Source organism: Camellia sinensis, chromosome 8, assembly GCF_055761805.1.
Source record: "Camellia sinensis isolate YWXY chromosome 8, ASM5576180v1, whole genome shotgun sequence".
Taxonomy (NCBI): Eukaryota; Viridiplantae; Streptophyta; class Magnoliopsida; order Ericales; family Theaceae; genus Camellia; species Camellia sinensis.
In genome coordinates, this window is record NC_138968.1 from 69,469,900 (window position 1) to 69,489,096 (window position 19,197).

Sequence of the window (19,197 nt, forward strand, 5' to 3'; positions counted from 1 at the left end):
TGGTGGTTTAATGCGGCTATCCCCATTATAATACGGTATGTATTGGTGGATAGTTGGGTGGGACATAACCTAGTCTGTCTAAGAAATTCGCAGATTAGCGGTTGGACAGGAAACCGTAGTCCGGTCTCTATTATGGATTGAAGGGTAAAAGGCACAAAGCCTTCATTGTTCCAGGGGGTAGCATCTTTTTTGGCCAATACCAGTTGGACATCATCAGGAATCTGGTAGTCCTGCCTAAATTCGGCCATACCACCAGGGGTTTCGACTAAATATCTATACTTACCCATTTGTTGTATAAATTACGAATAAATTATTTCGGTACAAAAATTGGGCTCAGTAGCTCGGTTGAGCACACGCAGGAGTGTCTGGGCAACCTAAGTCTGCAAGGTAGAAAACAAAGGGGTTAAGCACAGATCGATTGGACCGCGCTACAAATTATAAGCAAGATATACAAATCCTACTTTGGCTTAGTGGGCTGGTTCTACCTCGGCTCTTCAGAATGTTTGTTAGCACGGTTTTGAGCACATTAGACCGGTTTAACGTCTAGGGGCAGCTTTCTAAGTTCGGTCTAAAAAACTAAGAAAGCTGGTCTAGTCCCAAGGCCTAAAACGGTTACAGTATGAGGAAAATTACTTCGGTTGAGCTCTTAGGGGCGGCTTTCTGAGTTCGGTTTAAGAACTGAGAAAGCCGGCTTGGCCCCAAAATCCAAGCTCGGTTATAGACCGAAGTACCTAGTTCGGTATGAGCAAGCTTGTTCGGTGATCCTATCTTGGCTAGAGTGGGTCAAAAGAAACTACTGATATTCCTACAAGTTCTAGTCCGGTTATGTTCTGAATCTATTCACATACATGACACAAACAGTATCCAAGTTCGGTCGGGACGTGATTCTGGATCAAAATCGAATTTTTTTCTCTAGGGTATATGACATACACATACAAGTTCTACTGGTTTCTTCATAGAAAGTACTAAAGCAAATTAGAGATAGAAGAAAAATGTTTTGCAAAAACAAGCAGAGCATGGAAAACGAAATATGAAAGCAAAACAAAGGAAAGGAAAAAGGATTGCTTACCAGGAAAAGATGAAGCAGAGGACAGGAGCAACGGAACCAACGAAGAACACAGATTCAGGAGGCTCAGAGGCTGGAGAAGCAGAGGCACAGAGAGAGAAGAAGATGAAAACAACAGAGTAAATGATTCCAGAATCGAAAGGGCTGTTTTGTGTAAAGGGGAGAGAGAAAAAGGCGGCAAAAAGGAGCGGGAACAGTACAAAAATTCTGAAGGACGGCGTGACAGTTGGCCACAGCTTATCAGAGCTAGCCACGTGTCACTGGAATTGGAAGCGTTACAGTCGCTGTGATTGAAGAGACGTTTTGACCGGACATAGTGATACCCGAGGTAAACTTAGCTCGGCTGGAAAGGCTGAAGGGTTTTTAGCTCGGCTGGAAAGGCTAAAGGGTTTTTTTAGCTCGACTGAAAAAGCATGACAAACTCTAGTTCGGCCAGAAGGCTGGTAATCCCAATCATGTTGCACAGATGGAATTAAGGGGCAATTGAGAGGGTAATTTTTGGGAAAATTGGGCCGAACTTCGGGTTTGGTTTTGAGGCCCAAAACGCAGTGGACTAGGTAAAAAGGCCATACAGAATACTCCGGCCCAGAAGGGCAAAATTACTCCGGCCTTAGGAAGACAAAGCTACTTCGGCCCAAGGAGACGAAATTACTCCGGCTCAAGAAGAGATCGTTACTTCAGCCCGAGGAAGAGTAAAATTACTCCGGTCTGGAGGCAATTCACAGTTAGGCCGGTCTCAGAGTTAGTCCGGTCGCAGTATGTTCTAAGAAGGCCGGTGTCGGAATTAGTCCGGTCGTGACTTATATTGGTTAGGTCGGTCCGAACTTGTTACTTGGAAGTTTGATCTAAGCGCATCAAGGTCGAACAGGGCAGCCGAAGTAAAGAGTTGGAGGAGAAGACCGAGCTAAGGATAGTTCGGCCTTCTGTGGCGCGGTATAGCCAAGTTTACTTCGGTCAAAAGGAAGTTCGGCCGTAAAGAAAACCATCCCACTTGGTTTGAGCAGTGGGGGAGGGTGTAAAAGGATAAGCATTATCCTTAGGAGAATGAATCCTAGGAGGACTCTGCATGGAGAAGTGCAAGTCCTACTAGGATTGTGCCACGGGAAACTTATAAAAGCTCACAAGCATCACCTTGGAGGAGGTAATTGAACACAATCTTTCTGAGAACTTAGAGCTTTGTCTATTTGTCAAGTTTTCTGACTTAGGCATCGGAGAGGTTTCCGACACACACCCGCCGGCTAGCTCACGTTTGTGTTTTCAGGTGACAAAGCGACGTCGTACGGAGGAGCGTGGACTTGGTCAACAGGATTATACGAGGAGAATTATTTCCTCCCCGTACACAACTTATAAAATTTTTTTAATTTACAAATTCTCTAGTTAGAACAACACCAACTAGAACTACAAGTCTTCTAGTGAGATAATGATATTATTTATTTATTTTAAATTTTTTATATCATACTTAAAATTATGATTGTTAGTCTCTTTCAATATTAAAAAATTGTCAATTTCGTTAGATTTAATATCTACTGTACATGTAATCTAATTAATAAATATTAAATATAAAATTGTGAGTCCATAAAATAATAATATCAATTCTATCCTATAACCTTATTAATTAAACATTTGACTAAGACTTCGTTTGACATTCCAAACTTTTTGATTTTTTGGCTATTTTAGTCACAAAATGGCAAAGTAGACTTTTTAACTCAATAAGATAAAATACAACATCTAAATCATAATTATTTTATTTTTTCCCTCACAAAAATCAAAAAAGCTAAAAATCCTATCATGAACGAGACTTTTTAACCCCAAGTTAAAATAGTCAAAAGTCAAAAAATTAAAAAACTAACCTACATCCCAAACGAATCCTAAGACACTATTTGGCATCCTTACAAAAATATATATTTTTTTATCTTTTTATTTTTTTAAATCAAATTATCTTTCTATTTTTTTTACACATATCTTAATAAAAATCAAACCAAACAGCCACTAATGTGTACAAGAGTGACGGGAGTGATGCTTTTACTTATGTCATCCGGGTCGTGTAACCGACAAAACCACACGAACACTACAAACATGAATGTTGACAAACGAGGAAACTCACAGACCTAGACATAGACCCAGACACTTTGAGTAGCTACTATAAAACGAGAATCTATGATTGGTGTTACTTTAATTAGAAAGCATCCAACCTTTGAGTATAACTAGAGTGAGTCTTTAATTTATCCAAAGAATGTTTCCGACGAGTGAGGATTGTCTAGAGTTTCTTCTCTAGAGTGATCTCCTAGAGTGATTATCGGAGAATTGAGATTTTTCCTAACAAAAACGACGTTGTTTTTTTGTGTAATCTGAAAAAAAAAAATATTCAAAATTCAAAACAGAGAGAAGGGCTGAGAGAAGAGAGAGAGAGAGAAAGGCTGAGAGAATGAGAGAAGAGGAGGACGTCGCCGGCATGGCTCCGCCGCTGCCGCGGAGATCTGGAAGATCTTCTGTCAACGCCTTCACCTTCGTCTTCGATCTCTTCCGCCGCCGCCGCCACTCCAATACATTTGGTTCAATCGCATTTGCAAACCACAGATCCGTTTCCTGTTCTAAACTTTTCTTCCTTTTTTTTTCTTTTTGTTTCACTCAAATAGATAGTATAGACCATGCTCTGTTTTTTTTCCTTCAAACAGACACACTGTTTTTTCTCTTTTTTCCTGAACAAGCATTTTTTCAAACAGTTTTTTCCAACAAATTTCATAGTTATGTTCCGGCGATGGATGGAGGTAGAGGAGTGGGGGAAAGGATGGTTGGCCGGAGGAGGGTTGGGGAGCAATTGGCGGCAGTCGGTGACGATGGGGGACCAGGTGGCCGCCACCTCTGAGGAGGGGGGGGTTTGGCCATGGAATCTCTATCTTCTCTCCTCATTCTGTTCAAGGTTTTTTGTTTCTTTTTTTTTTTTTTTCATTTCCTCACCAAAACGACGTCGTTTTGGTGAGAATTGATCTCAACCCTTAATTCCGTTAGTGGGACAGGTGTCACGCCCATCTCCTTTACTGCAGGAGATCACTCTAGAGGGATCACTCTAGAGGATCCTCACGCGTTTCCGACTCTCAATCGATTGCGCCGCCAGGACCATTTATTAATTATACGGACAACTTACAAAAACATTCTCTTAAACTTGTTTAAAATATAATTTATCATTTATAATATTAAAAATTATATCTCATCTTTTAAAATTTTAATTTCATAATAAATTAATCATTTTATCAATAAATTATTTTTTTGGATGAATATTCAATAAATTATTAAGTTCATTAATAATTTTTAATTATGTTAAAAAATTATTTTAATTAATAATTCAGTTAATTTTATCAATATATAAGAGTGCAGCTAATAATTTTATTTTTTAATTAATTGTATTAAATAAATTTTTTTAATAAAGGGTTATTTGTAATTTTTCAAAACACAGAAGGTAATTTGTATTTTAAGTAAATTTAAGAGGATATATTTGTAATTTCTCATAATTATAAACACAGAAATTCATATATATATATATATATATATAATATGAATTAATGTAAACTTTTCATTTAAAAATAAAATATTTATAAAAATGATATGACACATTATTTTGAAAATATTTTCTGCATATATATTATAATTAAATGCTAACTACCAAGACTTGAAAACACACACACACACACACACAAGTATATATATATATATATATATATATATACATATTCATTTTTAATATGAGTCCTACCATAATAAAAAATAAATACAAATATTTAAAATATTTTTTTTCTAAATTTTTTGATCCTTAGTATGACTAAAATTGTCTCTAAGATTGCAAATTTTCTTATTTCATTTATAGTTTATTTTGGTGCATCTCATGTGCAACTTATACCTCCTCTTGTTCCCTTTTTCGTTTTTCCATATTTAAAAAATTATTGGTCTAATAAATAAAATGAAAGAAAAAGAAGATGGACAAGTAAATATGTGGAGATAGAACTACACATGAGCATCTGATTGATAATAAAACCATACATGACCAACTTAGCTCAACAATGCTAAAACTATGTGATTAATTTTATTATATTTTTTCAAAAAATCTGACTAGCTCTAAAAAATAATATGTGATATACTTTTTGCTAGTTTGAATAAAAAAATTAATTATAACAATTTAGTCCAAAATCCCGTAGTGACTATCTTGGCTTACAAAATTTGTTTGTGCTGTCCATTTTTAAATATTCTATCTATTTATTTATTTTTTGGGTTCAATTCGATTTTACTTTTTTGTAATCATTGGATTATGTAATGAAAACAACAATGATTCATCCCACTAAAAACATCACCACTAATAGCACTAATGCATTAAAAAAATAAAAAAAATAAAAAAAAATTACAACTCCAAGACCAAAACATCACATCATTCATGACGGGACCCACTGCCACCTAATTAGTGGGAGCACTAATTAGTGCTCCCAAGCATTTTTCTAATGAAAATTATCTATTGCAATCATATAATGAAGACCATCCCAATCCCAATAAAGCAACTTCCACACATAAGAAAGAGTTGTGTATGATTTTGTGATTAAATTTTGTACAGTCAAACTTAAGAAATACTATTTAGAAACCAAAATGCACCTACAATGACATAGCACCTACAACGTGTGTATGGGATCAAGTTGACAAAGCACTTCACATATAATTGTGAGTAAATTAAAAAATGTTTTATTAATCTCCTGTTCATTTAGAAATTTAAATTATTAATAAAATGTTAACTTAAGAAAAATAACATAAATGATATTAGATAGATGTTCAATATATTTTTTTTAAATCAATAAAAAATATTTTATTAATAATAATAATAATAATAATAATAATAATAATAATAATAGTAATAATAATAATAAGGGTAAATTATATTGACACCCCCTGAGATTTATGTTCATTATACTTTCCCCCATCACCTTTTGGAAATTACGTTCCCCTCCCTAAGGTTCGAAATTTTATTACAGATTGCTCCTTCAGTTAATTGACTGTTAAGTCAACTAACAGATTTTGTTGATGTCAGTAGTTTAATTTTTGTAAATACCAATTTTGCCCTCACTGGGTAAATTACATTGACACCTCTTGAGGTTTGAAACTAATACAATTTCCCCCCTCACATTTTAGAAATTACAATCATTTCTCCAAGATTTAAAGTAACATTACCAATTGCCTCCTCGATTAGTTGATTGTTAAGTCAACACACAATATTTGCTTATGTCATCAATAATTCTTTTTAAAGTATAATATTTACTCTTGATCTTTTATCCTTCATTTTCTTTTTCATTCCTTTCATTCTTTCCATACCACTTTGTATTACATAAACCAACCACAACCTTACAATGCTTTTAATTACCCTGCTTTAACAATACCAACTATTTAACAGTCCTTAAAAAAGAAAGAAAACTCTAAAATATTGCACCCCACCCAACGTTGACTTGACATGCATTCAAAAATAAAAAAAATTCTACAGTCCCATTAATTGAATAAAAAAAATAAAAAATAAAAAAATCAAGAATATCAAATTATGCCACCGCGACCACCACAACCATCGCTACCATGTCACCACCACCATCACTACCATGCTACCACCACCATCACCACCATGCTACCACTACCACTACCACCATCGCCGCCACTACTACCACCACCACTACTACAATCACTTTCATCACTATTGTCATTATTTCCATAAACACCACGATCATTTTACTGTTACTACTATCGCTACCTCCATCACCACTATGCCACTGCCACCGCCACCCCCACCACTTCCACTACCACTACCACTACCACTACCATCACCATCATAATATAAAAATTAAAATGTACAATGTAAAAAAAAAATAAATTTCAAATTTGATCTGATACATATCAAACAGCTTATTTTTAATTCGGCACTTAAATTTTTATCAAACAGTTTTTAGTTTAACAAGTTAAGCATTTAGTTTTCAATACTTAATTTTCAGTCTTTAATTTTTAGTTTTTAGCTTTATCAAACACCACCTAAGTGTTGTGAGCCCATACTTTAACAAATCTAGACCACTGATATTAAAATTGACATATTTTCTTTCTTCTTTTTTTTTTCTTTTTTTTTCCCCTTTTTTGTCTTTATGGGATTACAGAGGTGGGTCACCGATATAAACCCATAGTGTGGTGGTGAGAGAGAGTCGTTGTGCTAGTAGCATTGAGAGTAGAAGAGAAAAATGAAAGTGGAAGAGATGATGGTAATTCCATAAATTAATATCTTTAGTAGAGGGTATTAATGTCAGTACCCTTTTTTTCCATTAGTTCTGTTAAACAAACATTGACAAGGAGGGAAGTGTAATTTCTGAAATGTCAGGGGCAGATCCGTATTAAACTAAAACCTCAGGGGGTGTCAATATAATTTACCCTTTAAAGTATATGTAAAAGTTAAGGGTAAATATGTCATTTTAACTTAAAAGTTAATACCGTCAAATAATTACACTTAGAAGGGGGGGTCAGTGTAATTTTCCAAATGTGAGGGGGAACTATAATAAATATAAACCTCAGGTGTCAGTGTAATTTACCCTAATAATAATAATAATAATAATAATAATAATAAATATTACAAAAGAGAAGGTACATATGGGTCATAATTAGATCGTGATATCTAACTTTATTTTTGACAAACAAGTGCCAATCCTACTGCACCCATCACACCCAAACTCCTCACTTTTTTTTTTTTTTTTGATCAGAAAAAAAAGACTTTATTGATGGAAAAAAAAATTTACATCAATAAAGAGGAGCTTGGAGCTATAACAAGCTCCAACCTCCTAGTTTGTGAGAAACCAGCGCGCAAAACAAAGGCAAAAACGAAAAAAATTAAACCAGACAGATCAGTCAGCCCTTCCAAGCACCAAACAGATACCAGTAGACAGACCATAGCAGACAGACCATTCCAAACAGCAAAACAGAACCTTTCATGCCAGTAATGGACCATTCCTCACAACAGTAATGCACCAGCAATGAACCTTTATGACAATAACTTCCATCAACCTCATTGAACCTTTCATGCCAGTTAAATTACATCCACTCTAGCTGCTGGTGTAGGCCACTGAGCAAGGCAGACCAGCAGATCAACCATTGAGGGCAGACTGTGATTCGTAGAAATGAGACAAAACACCCAACCCATACTGCAGAAAACCAGTAGTAGATAGCAGCTGCCAAGACTATGTGACCTCAAACACAACTAGTAGAAAACCAGAAGTAGACAACAGAGCAAACAGAGCAGCTAAGACAGAGCAGAAAAGCAACCAGCAGAATGCCTCAACAACCCCATCACAGTAAGCACTCCAAACACCAGCAGTGTACAACTCTAACAAATAGCCAGCAGAGGTCCAAGTAGAATACAACTCTAAGCAAGCCTAAGCAGCTCAAGACAAATCAACTTATTAACCTCAGCAAGAGAAGGACCAACAGATGAGAGAGCACTGGATCAAAACCACAATAAAAAACGAGAGAGGCTCCAAAAATCAGTAGATAACCATCATAGGGCCAGACCAGACCAACAGTACACATCACCGGTCAGCCACCATTCCTGAGGCAGAATAAAACCTGTTGTAGATTTGAAACAATGTCGCTGACAGAGAATGCCAAAGAGGGTGATGAGGCCTTGACCCATAGTGCTATTCTCACCTTAATAAGATCACAAAGCACCTCTTGGTTAGGTTGAGCCCCATTAAAGACACATTCATTTCAGAGTTTCCAAATGGACCAGAGAACAGCAAAAGGAATAGCCAACCAAATTTTTTTTTCCATTTTTTCATCCTGCAGCTAGACCACCAGTGCATAAGATCTGGCACAGAACCAGGTAACACCCACTTGAGACCCCACCATCGTACAATGTTGGACCAAATCAGCCAAACAAAAGGGCAGAACAGGAGGATATGATTCACAGATTCAGCTTCATTGTTGCAGAAAGGACAAGCTTGTTTGACATTTGAACCCAAGACCCCAATTCTGCAGAGAAAGCTTACAGTCTTAACCTTACCATGCCAAGCTAACCAACCAAAAAATTGGGCTTTGGGAGGGGCGCAGTTATTCCATAGTATATTAGGGCAGCTCAGAACATGACCAAGAGAAGATTCTCACCAATTGTACGCTGAGGACACAGTGAAAGAGTTTGAAGGGCCAGCAGTCCAAGATAAGGTGTCAGGCTGGGAATTACATGTGCAATTGTAAGAAAGTCATACAACCTAGACACCTCTTCTTCCTCCCAAGCCAGTAAGGCTCTTCTAAAACCAAGATTCCAATCTATAGGACTAACTCTTCTCTGATAATAGGCATAAACCACACCCATCTTATCAATGGATAAGGTAAATAGCCTGGGGAATGCCTCCTTGAGGCATACATTTTCTGCCCATTTATCCCACCAGAATAGAGACCTTCTACCATCCCCCAACACAATGATGGAATTATTGATATAAAAGTTATGAAGCACTGCGTTTGGTAGGGCAGAAGATAAGATATCAGTCCAGATTTTGGAACCGTTGCCACCCGAACTAGGAGTCCAGCTGCCATCCCTCAAGTTATATTTGTTACATATTACAGTTTTCCAAAGAGAGATTCTCAGTCCCAAAGCGCCACTACTATTTTAGAAGAAAACAAGCGTTCATAATATTGATTCTTCTCACCCCCAAGCCCCCAAAACTTTTGTTTTGCGTGACCACATCCCACTTGACCAAATGCACCTTCCTTCTTAAATCAGATCCACCCCAAAGGAAAGAGGATTGCAATTTCTCTATCTCCTTAGCCACTCCAGTAGGTGCTCTAAACAGATAGAGATAATACGTTGGTAAGCTGGACATGACAGATTTGATTAAGGTCAACCTTCCAGCAAAAGAGAGCCTAGTTTATGATACAGACAATTAAGTCTACTAGCAAAGTTATGTAACAATCCCTCGTCAACCCTAACATCACTGATTACACTCTTATGATAATTAATTTTTAGACCCGAGAGCAGCTCAAAGGATCGTAAAATTCTTTTGATATTTACCACTTACCCCCAGTTAGCTTCACAAAACAAGATAGTATCATCCGCAAATTGTAGATGGGATATAGAGAATCTAGATGATCCCACTTGAGCTCCTTTTAAAAGTCCCAGCACTTTTGCTTTAGACAACAAAATATTCAGGGCCTCAGCTACTATGTTGAAAAGGAAAGGTGACAAGGGATCGCCCTGTCTTAGACTCATTTGAAGATGGAATTCAGGGGTTGGTGAACCATTGGCCAAGACTAAAATCTTAGAAGAAGATACACAAGCTTTGATCCATTTGATCCACTTATTGCCAAACCCAAAGTTGGATAGCATGGAAAATGAGAAGGCCCAATTAACGGAATCAAACGCTTTTTCAAAGTCTAACTTGAGAATAAGGCCTTTACTTTTCGATTTCCTCCACCCATCAACAATCTCATTTGCAATCAGAACCCCATCAAGTATATTCCGGCCACCCACAAAAGCTGACTGAACCTCACCAATGATCCTAGGCATAACCAATTTCAATCTATTAGATAACACCTTGGCAAGAATTTTGTAGAGGGAGCCAATCAAACTAATAGGCCTATAATCATTCAGAGAGGAGGGGCTATCTGATTTTGGAATCAAGGCAATGAATGAGCTATTAATTCCTCCAACAAAACATGCATTGCGATGAAACTCATACAAGAAATTGACCACATCGGATTTCACAATGTTCCAACATTTCTTAAAGAATGCCAAATTAAAGCCGTGAACTCACCCTATAAGTGGGCTATAGCTTGTGCACCACCAATGTTCTTAAAAGAGCCAGATAATTTGGGTCTGGAGCCCCAAGGTTCAGAAAAAAACCTGGAGAAGTGATTAAAAACTGCAGCTCGAACCTCTCTAGGCTCCTCTATCCGAGAGCCATTCACAAGCAAAGAGCCCAAGGTGTTCCTACTATTTCTACTACAGGCCATGATGTGAAAGAACCTTGTATTTCTATCCCCTTTCAGAGCCCAATTTTGTCTAGATTTCTGCAGCCAAATCCACTCTAGCATTTTGTTCAATTTCCAAGCTTCGCCTCTAATTTCCTTTCTTCTGCACGATTCTGCGGAGAGTAGTGGCTTTACCTCCGCTAGCAGATCTAAAGCATGAGCTTCCTCCTCGAGACTTTTTAACCTGGATTCAACCCTCCCAAACACCTCCAGATTCCATTGTTTTAATACCTGTTTCAGAGCTTTGAGTTTCATAAGACATTTATATCCTGCCCACCCTACTACTTGCATTTCAGACCAGCTTTGCTTCACAAAAGGAATGAACTTGGGATGCAATAGCCAAGCATTGAGAAATCTAAATGGTCGCGGGCCCCAGTCTCTATCATCATCCATCAAGATAATTGGGCAGTGGTCTGACAGTTGTCTAGGCAGCCCCCAGAGTTTGAGAGAAAAGTTTGGAATCCATTCATGATGAACTAGGAATCTGTCAATTCTACTCCAATTAGCCCTATCTTGAGAATTACACCAAGTAAATTTCCTCCCAAGCATGGGCATGTCCAATAGATCCATTTTATCTATCATGGTGTTGAAATCCCGTATACCTCTATCTCTGTTGGAGCATCCAACCCTCTCAGATAAATTCCTAATTTCATTGAAATCCCCTCCCAAACACCAAGGCCCTGGGAAATTGGTTTTGAGGTTCACTAAACTAGCCCAGAGCTCTTGCCTTTTTGCCACATCATTAGGAGCATATACATTAACAATTACACATGGAAAACTAGAAAAAAATGTACCTGACAGTAGCAAGAAACTATGATTACAGCAAGAGTCAATAAGTTGGAAGACATCCGGATTCCAAATGCACAACAGACCCCCAACTCGACCAACAGCATCAACTGCCAAAAATTCAAATTGATCACCGGGCCACATGGATCTTATGAGACTTATGCTAATCTCAGACTTTTTGGTCTCTTGGAGTAAGATAATATCCACTTTCTTTTCAAAAACACCTTTCTTGATCTTTCTCCTTTTTTTTGGGTCTGCCAATCCCTCTTGTATTCCATGATTGTATCTTCACATAGACAAATTTATACTCTTGAACCCCAGCCAGCCGTAGCCTAGTTGGCGTCCCCAACCCGAGCTCTAACCTTCTCCATATCTTCTGCATCCAGCTGCTGTAATTTGCTAATAACCTCCTCATCATTTCCTTCAAAATCGATGCCCAGAGTTTTACCCAGAGCCAAGGTAGCTTCCGGCTCAAACAGAGCGAGCCTCCCACTACTGGATTTGCTTGCCATTGAGAGTGAAATGACAGCTGCTGTTGATCTGAAAACAGCCCCCTTCCGTAAGTTTAGTGTCGCTAACCCAAAGCTAGAAGTTCCAGTTTGAAGACCTTTCATCCGCCGAAGTTTCCTCCTTGGTGCTCTCTTCTGAAAGCTGGAGCTATTTGGGGGTGAGCTGGTAGCATTCAACTTCCATGAGTGCTTAGGTTGAGGATGATTCGAAGCCCCCACACCATGGATTATCGGGGTAGAGTGTAGTGATTGTGTTCCTATATCAAAAGGAATGAGCCCAGCAGTTGGAGGGGCTAGACTATTTGGGCCGGCAGCCAGATGGTCTAAAATTGGAGCCTCATCCAATCCATAACATTCATAGGCCGGGGGTTTTTGCAAGTCCACAATTAAATTAATCCCACGGATCAAGTTGTCAGGCCCAGACAAAGTTCTAATCGATCCAGAACTTTGAAATTCAACTTCAGACCTCCCATCATCAACGGCTCTCAGCAGTCTTGCAGGGCTCTCCTGACGTACGTAGCTGATTTCTTCTGACATGCCTTTCTTCAAATCTGATTCAGCCACCATTGAAGTGTCTCTGAGCTGATCATCTTCTACTATGGTGTTGCTGCTATCATGTGCTTGCACTATTTCATGATCAACCCCTTCTTCATGCTTGCTCCCTTTATCTGCGATCTGATTGCCCACTTTTGCAAGAATACTATTTCTGGTTCTACCAAAATGCTCTTCTGAGGAATGGTTGAGTCCGGCCATCTTCATATCTTGAATGATAATGATTTGTTCCTCGCACACCCTAACTGGGTATGTGACGTCCTTGCATTCTAAACTGAGGGATTGATTAATGGGATCCATGAAGTTTGTCGCAATCTGCACTTTTCCACATTGGAAATGATTTAAATTTCGAGTATCCTCATCCAGAGCAGTCACCATGCCCCACATCTTACCAATGTTGATGAAGGTATTGCAACTCCAAAGGTTTAGTGGAACTCCATAACAACTGAGCCAAACCTTCCGTTCTTGGGTAATTGACATCTCCTGTTTCCATTTAAGAACTGAATCACACTAGTCATTTAGCCAGCTCTTCATTAACATAAGTTTTTCCTTCATAATTTCCTGAGATTGAAATGTTAGGACCAAGTCTCTTCCTCCACCTGCCCTTACTTGAACTTTCCCCAAATCTCTTCTTACTATTTCTGCCTTGAATTCTTCCGCAGCGTAGATTGGTTTCAACCTAGCTATGACACTCTCATATAACCAACTATTGCCTTCCTCATAGGCTTTGATAATGCAGGAGGAATTAGATGCTGATGCCTTGCCACTCACCACCTCTGCAAAATATCTCTTACCTTGGTATCCCACATGCGAGCTGTTGAGTTTCTCTGCAAACTTTCTAGGCTGCATTGATGGACCAGCTTGCTGTTTCGTGCCACATTACTTACTGTAATCTGCCTGTTTAACCTTTAAAGCTTTATCATCGCACCAGAGCCCATTGGCTTTTTGAATAGCCATATCTACTGCAACAGGGCATCTGTATCTGACAAAGCCAAATCGGGAATTCGTCGTTTTCCTCCTCTTGTTTGAAATGAAGGTATCAACCACAACCCCATAGTTGCAGAATATTGAGAACAACCCTTTAGATCTCATGGTTTCGGGTATATTATCCACGAAAATAGAATGGATAGACCCATTCGTCCAGCTATTCCGAACTCCCCTTCCGCCGTGTCTTCGAACCACCGGCTGCCATCCTCCATCGCTTGGCTTGACCATTGTAGAGAGAACCTATTATTGGATACCTGGTTATGATGTTAATAAGCAAATCAAACTTACCTCCCCCTTATTTTTTTCCATATGTTCAGTTATAGAAAACTCCGCCGGGGTTGTTAACAACTCTGCCGGTCCCAAGCCCGGGTTAAGGAGGAGGGTTGTGTGTTAGGTAGCCGACAACCAACACGTAAAAAAAGCCGCTCGGATCCCTTATGAAAATGAATCCTACTTTGAATCGTTTAAATGCTAGGTCGTTCCCCTCAAGTGACGCGTTGCGCCTGCCTCCGGGTGTTTCGAAAAGTGAGCAAGGGGCACCGCATCGACGCCTGGGTGCGGTGAAAAATGGGCAAAGGTTTCCGCATTTTTCTGGACGAGCGCCGGTAAAGAAGCTAGTCCAAGACTATAGGTTTAGGATAGCCACTTGGAACATAGGAACCTTAACTGGTAGGACGATGGAATTGGTAGATGTTATGATTAGGAGGAGAATTAGTATAGCTTGCATACAAGAAACTAAGTGGACGGGAGAGAAAGCTAGGGAAATTGAGGATACTGGTTTTAAACTTTATTATAGTGGTAAGGATAGACACAGGAATGGGGTAGGAATCATAATTGCCAAGGATCTTGTGGAAAGTGTGGTGGCGGTCACTAGGAAAGGAGATAGGATTATGCTAGTTAAACTAGTTATTGGAGGGAATATAGTGAACATTATTAGCGCTTATGCCCCTCAAGTAGGGTTAGATGATTAGACTAAAAGGGATTTTTAGGAGCAAATGGATGAGATCTTACAGGAGATACCCGTAGGAGAGAACCTGGTTATAGGTGGAGATTTTAATGGCCATGTGGGCATAGATAAAGTAGGTTATGAAAGGGTGCATGGTGGATACGGTTTTGGTGACAGAAATGAGGTTGGAGAGAGAATCTTAGATTTTACGTTGGCTTCTGACCTGGTGGTGGCCAATACTATGTATAAGAAGAGGGAGGAGCATTTGATAACCTTTAAGAGTGGATTAGTTAAGAGCCAAATAGATTATTTCTTAGTGAGAAAAGTGGACTGCCTAAAATGCAATGATTGTAAGGTGATTCCTGGAGAGAGTCTGGTCTCTCAACATAGGATTTTGGTACTAGATTTATGTTTTAGAGGGCAATACCAAGCTAGGAAGGATGGTGGGCGTCGTAGGACGAGATGGTGGGACTTGAAAGGGGATAAACTAGAAATATTTAAGAATCGAATGGATAAGGAAGGTACTTGGGACTTAGAAGGTGATGCTAACACTATGTGGAATTCGATGACCAATTGTATGAGGAGAATCTCAAGGGGAGTGCTTGGAGAGTCGAAAGGAACGAGACCCAGCTCTAGGGAAACTTGGTGGTGGAGGGAAGAGGTCCAAGCGGTAGTTAAGGCAAAAAAAGAGTGCTTTAAAAAGTGACAGAAGGATAGAACTGAGGAAAACCTTAAGAGCTATAGATTGGCTAATAAGGAGGTCAAGAAAGTAGTGAGAGAGACTAAGTTGAAAGTTTATGATGACCTATACACTAAACTAGATAGTAAGGAGGGAGAGAAGAGGGTATACAAACTTGCTAAGATACGGGAGAGGAAAACAAGAGATTTTAATCAAGTAAAGTGCATCAAGAGTGAGGATTCTAAGGTATTGGTGAAGGATGATGAGATTAAGGAAAGATGGAAGAATTATTTTGAGAAACTGTTAAATGAAGAACATGGAAGTACGACAATAGGGGAAGAAATAATTAGTAATACGATAAACCAAGACTATAGGTTCTATCGCAGGATTAGGAACTTTGAAGTGGAGATTGCACTTAAGAAGATGAAATCAAATAAGGCTTTAGGACCTGATGATATCCCTATTGAAGCTTGGAAGTGTTTGGGTAAAAAGGGAGTTGCTTGGTTGACTAGGTTGTTTAGCAAAATTTTGTTGACTAGGAACATGCCAGATGAGTGGAGGAAGAGTATTTTAGTGCCAATCTATAAGAATAAAGGTGATGTCCAGAATTGTAACAACTATAGAGGAATTAAGCTAATGTGTCATATAATGAAAGTGTGGGAGAGGGTGATGGAACGCCGATTGCGAGACATAACAGATGTGTCAGAGAATCAATTTGGGTTTATGCCTGGTAGGTCAACAATGGAAGCGATCTATCTTTTGAGGAGAGTAATAGAAAAGTATAAAGAAAAGAAAAGAGGCATTCATATGGTGTTTATCGACCTTGAGAAAGCATATGACAGAGTGCCCCGAGATATAATATGGTGGGCGTTAGAGAAGAAAGGGGTGACAAAAGGCTACATTGACGTGATTAGGGACATGTATGAAGGGGTGGTGACCACTATTAGATCGCCAGCTGGAGAAACAAATGAATTTCCTATCACTGTAGGGTTACACCAAGGATCTACCTTAAGTCCTTATCTTTTTGCTTTAGTTATGGACGAGTTGACGATAAATATTCAGGATGACGTGCCATGGTGTATGCTTTTTGTAGACGATATTGTGTTAGTGGATGAGACTAGAGAAGGAGTTAACACAAAGTTGGAGATTTGGAGAAAAGCTCTTGAATGTAAAGGATTTCGGATAAGCAGAACTAAGACAGAGTACATGGAGTGTAAATTTAGTAACAGTAACAATGAAAGCAGAGGAGAAGTGAACATTGAGAACCAAGAACTGCCTAAGAGTGAACATTTTCGTTATTTAGGGTCGATTATCACAACAACGGGAGAGATTGATGCAGATGTGGCCCATAGGATTAAGGCGGGATGGTGTAAGTGGAGAAGTGCGTCTGGGGTATTGTGCGATAAACGAATACCCACTAGACTAAAAGGTAAGTTTTATAGAACGACTATTAGACCAGCTATGTTGTATGGGACGGAGTGTTGGGCAACCAAGAAACATCATGTAGATAAGATGAGTGTGGCTGAGATGAGGATGCTAAGGTGGATGTGTGGTAAGACTAGACAGGACATGATTAAGAATGAGTGTATTCGGGAATGGGTAGGAGTAGCACCGATAGAAGATAAGTTGAGAGAGAATCGTTTGAGATGGTTTGGTCATATTCAACGGAGACCAACAGAGACAGTAGTGAAGAGATGCGATACTGTAATGGTAGATGGAAGTGTTAGGGGACGGGGTAGGCCTAGATTAACGTTGACTAGCGTTATAAATAGAGATATGAATCTACTTAATTTGACTAATGAAATGGCCTTTGATAGGGTCGCGTGGAGAAGAAGGATTCATGTAGCCGACCCCATTTGATGGGATTTAAGGCTTGGTTTGGTTTGGTTTGGTTTGGTTTGGTTCAGTTATAGAAAAGGTCTAGTATAAGGGTGATTTTGAGAGTGCTCCAACCAACCATCAAGAGCAAAAGAAGCTAGATTCTATCTATACATGCCTTCTAGATATGAGCTCCTCACTTTCTTTTTAATCTTTTGAAAAACTAGTAACAATAATTTATGAATAGGGCAAGCTTATAACAGATTGTTGTCTGCCACAAATTAGAAATGTGGTCATCGAGTGAACAAAAAATCCTTGGTGAATTGAACTTTACCCACAAAGCGATTCTAACTTTCTCAAGTTTGCACAAAGCCATTATATTTGGTTGAGTGTTCTTAAAAAAGCACATTCATTCATGTGTTTCCAACTTGACCAAAGAAGTGCAAAAGGGATTACTCTCCTGATCTTCTTATGATAGGAGAAATCATACATAAGAAGGTTCATTGTTTTATAATTTAGTATTAGTAATAGGTTATTGGTCTCATCAACAACAACTGACATCAATGCTTCCACGCACCTAGATTTAAACCAAAAAGAAAAGAAAAAAAAGCACACATGCATCTTGTTCCCACAAGTTACTTGTACCCTCCTAGGAGAAGAAAAGCCAGGAGCTGGGAGATGCTTTTATTGTTACATAAACCTAATTCTTAATAAAAACATGTTGTTGCAGGTCCCTCCTTGAGTCCTTCTCTTAATTAGTTAGGAGGAAATAGCTGCAGAACCTTGACGCGGTTAGGGCCTTCAAATTTCACAGAGTATGAATTGAGCGCAGGTGTATAAAAAAACCTCATTGTTTCCCCAACCTCCAGTTCATTAGCCTTTGCTAAATCAAGCCATTCTTTTGATTTCAAGGCCTTTCTTTGATCTGCCCTTATTGTCATACGAAGCTCCTAATATCTTCCACCTTGATCCCACACTGGCATGACGGCATCATTGTCTTCAGGCAAATCAGCTGCCCAGTTCGGTATCTCCAAGGTGTACGTAATGTCTGTGTGGGAGAGCACCTTACCAAAACAATAGTTTTCCATATCCTTTCTTGAATTGATTCTCCAAGACCTAAACAAATTAAGGATGTGATCAATTAAATGTATATTCGAAGAATAACTTAAACTAATCCAAAAAGAAAGCATACAAATACTAAACAAAAATGAAATTATAAAACAGAACAGAATAAAACAGGTCCTCCCACCCCACACCCCTCTAAGAACATTCCGAGAGAGAGAGAGAGAGAAGCATTACCTTTACTTCCTCGTATCTCTAAAACTTGTGTCGAAGCTCAGACAATGAGGTGTTTATATAGAGGAAAGACAGAAAGAGTGGAAGCTACTGTTAATGTTTTTTTTTTTTTATCAAGAAAAGAAGAAATTTTATTAATGAAAATCAAAATAAAAGAATAAATATGTGCAACAATAAAGAAGAATAGTGCACAACGTATCACAATAAAATTTAACAATCCGAATTTTGTCAACATCAAAAAGCAAGCGCAATCTTATACCACCACTAAACTGAAATATGATTGGTGAGGAACCAATAAAAATTGTCAACATCAAAAAGCAAGCGCAATCTTATACCACCACTAAACTGAAATATGATTGGTGAGGAACCAATAAAAATTGTCAAGCAAACATGACTAAAGAAAACAAAGCAGAAGCCTAACAGTCCCCAATCATAGATACAAGATAGAAAAACAAATGAAAACCACCAATACCAATGGAGCGATGTTACGTATCATAAAAAAAAAATTTCATAAAAATAATTATGAAAGATTTATGATTTT

At 38.5% G+C, this 19,197-nt stretch overlaps 1 protein-coding gene across 1 annotated transcript in view; it reads right to left on the reverse strand.

Moving 5' to 3' along the window:
* Positions 1-12,013, reverse strand: part of LOC145797821 (uncharacterized) — a 28,578-nt gene extending 16,565 nt beyond the window's left edge. Inside the window, exons 1-3 of the mRNA XM_082885248.1 lie at positions 10,956-12,013; positions 10,132-10,611; positions 9,297-9,516 (exon numbers count right to left, since the gene is read on the reverse strand). Coding sequence (XP_082741374.1) covers positions 9,297-9,516; positions 10,132-10,611; positions 10,956-12,013 — 1,758 coding nt within the window. The remainder of the gene's footprint in view (positions 1-9,296; positions 9,517-10,131; positions 10,612-10,955) is intronic.
* Positions 12,014-19,197: the final 7,184 nt, after the last annotated feature.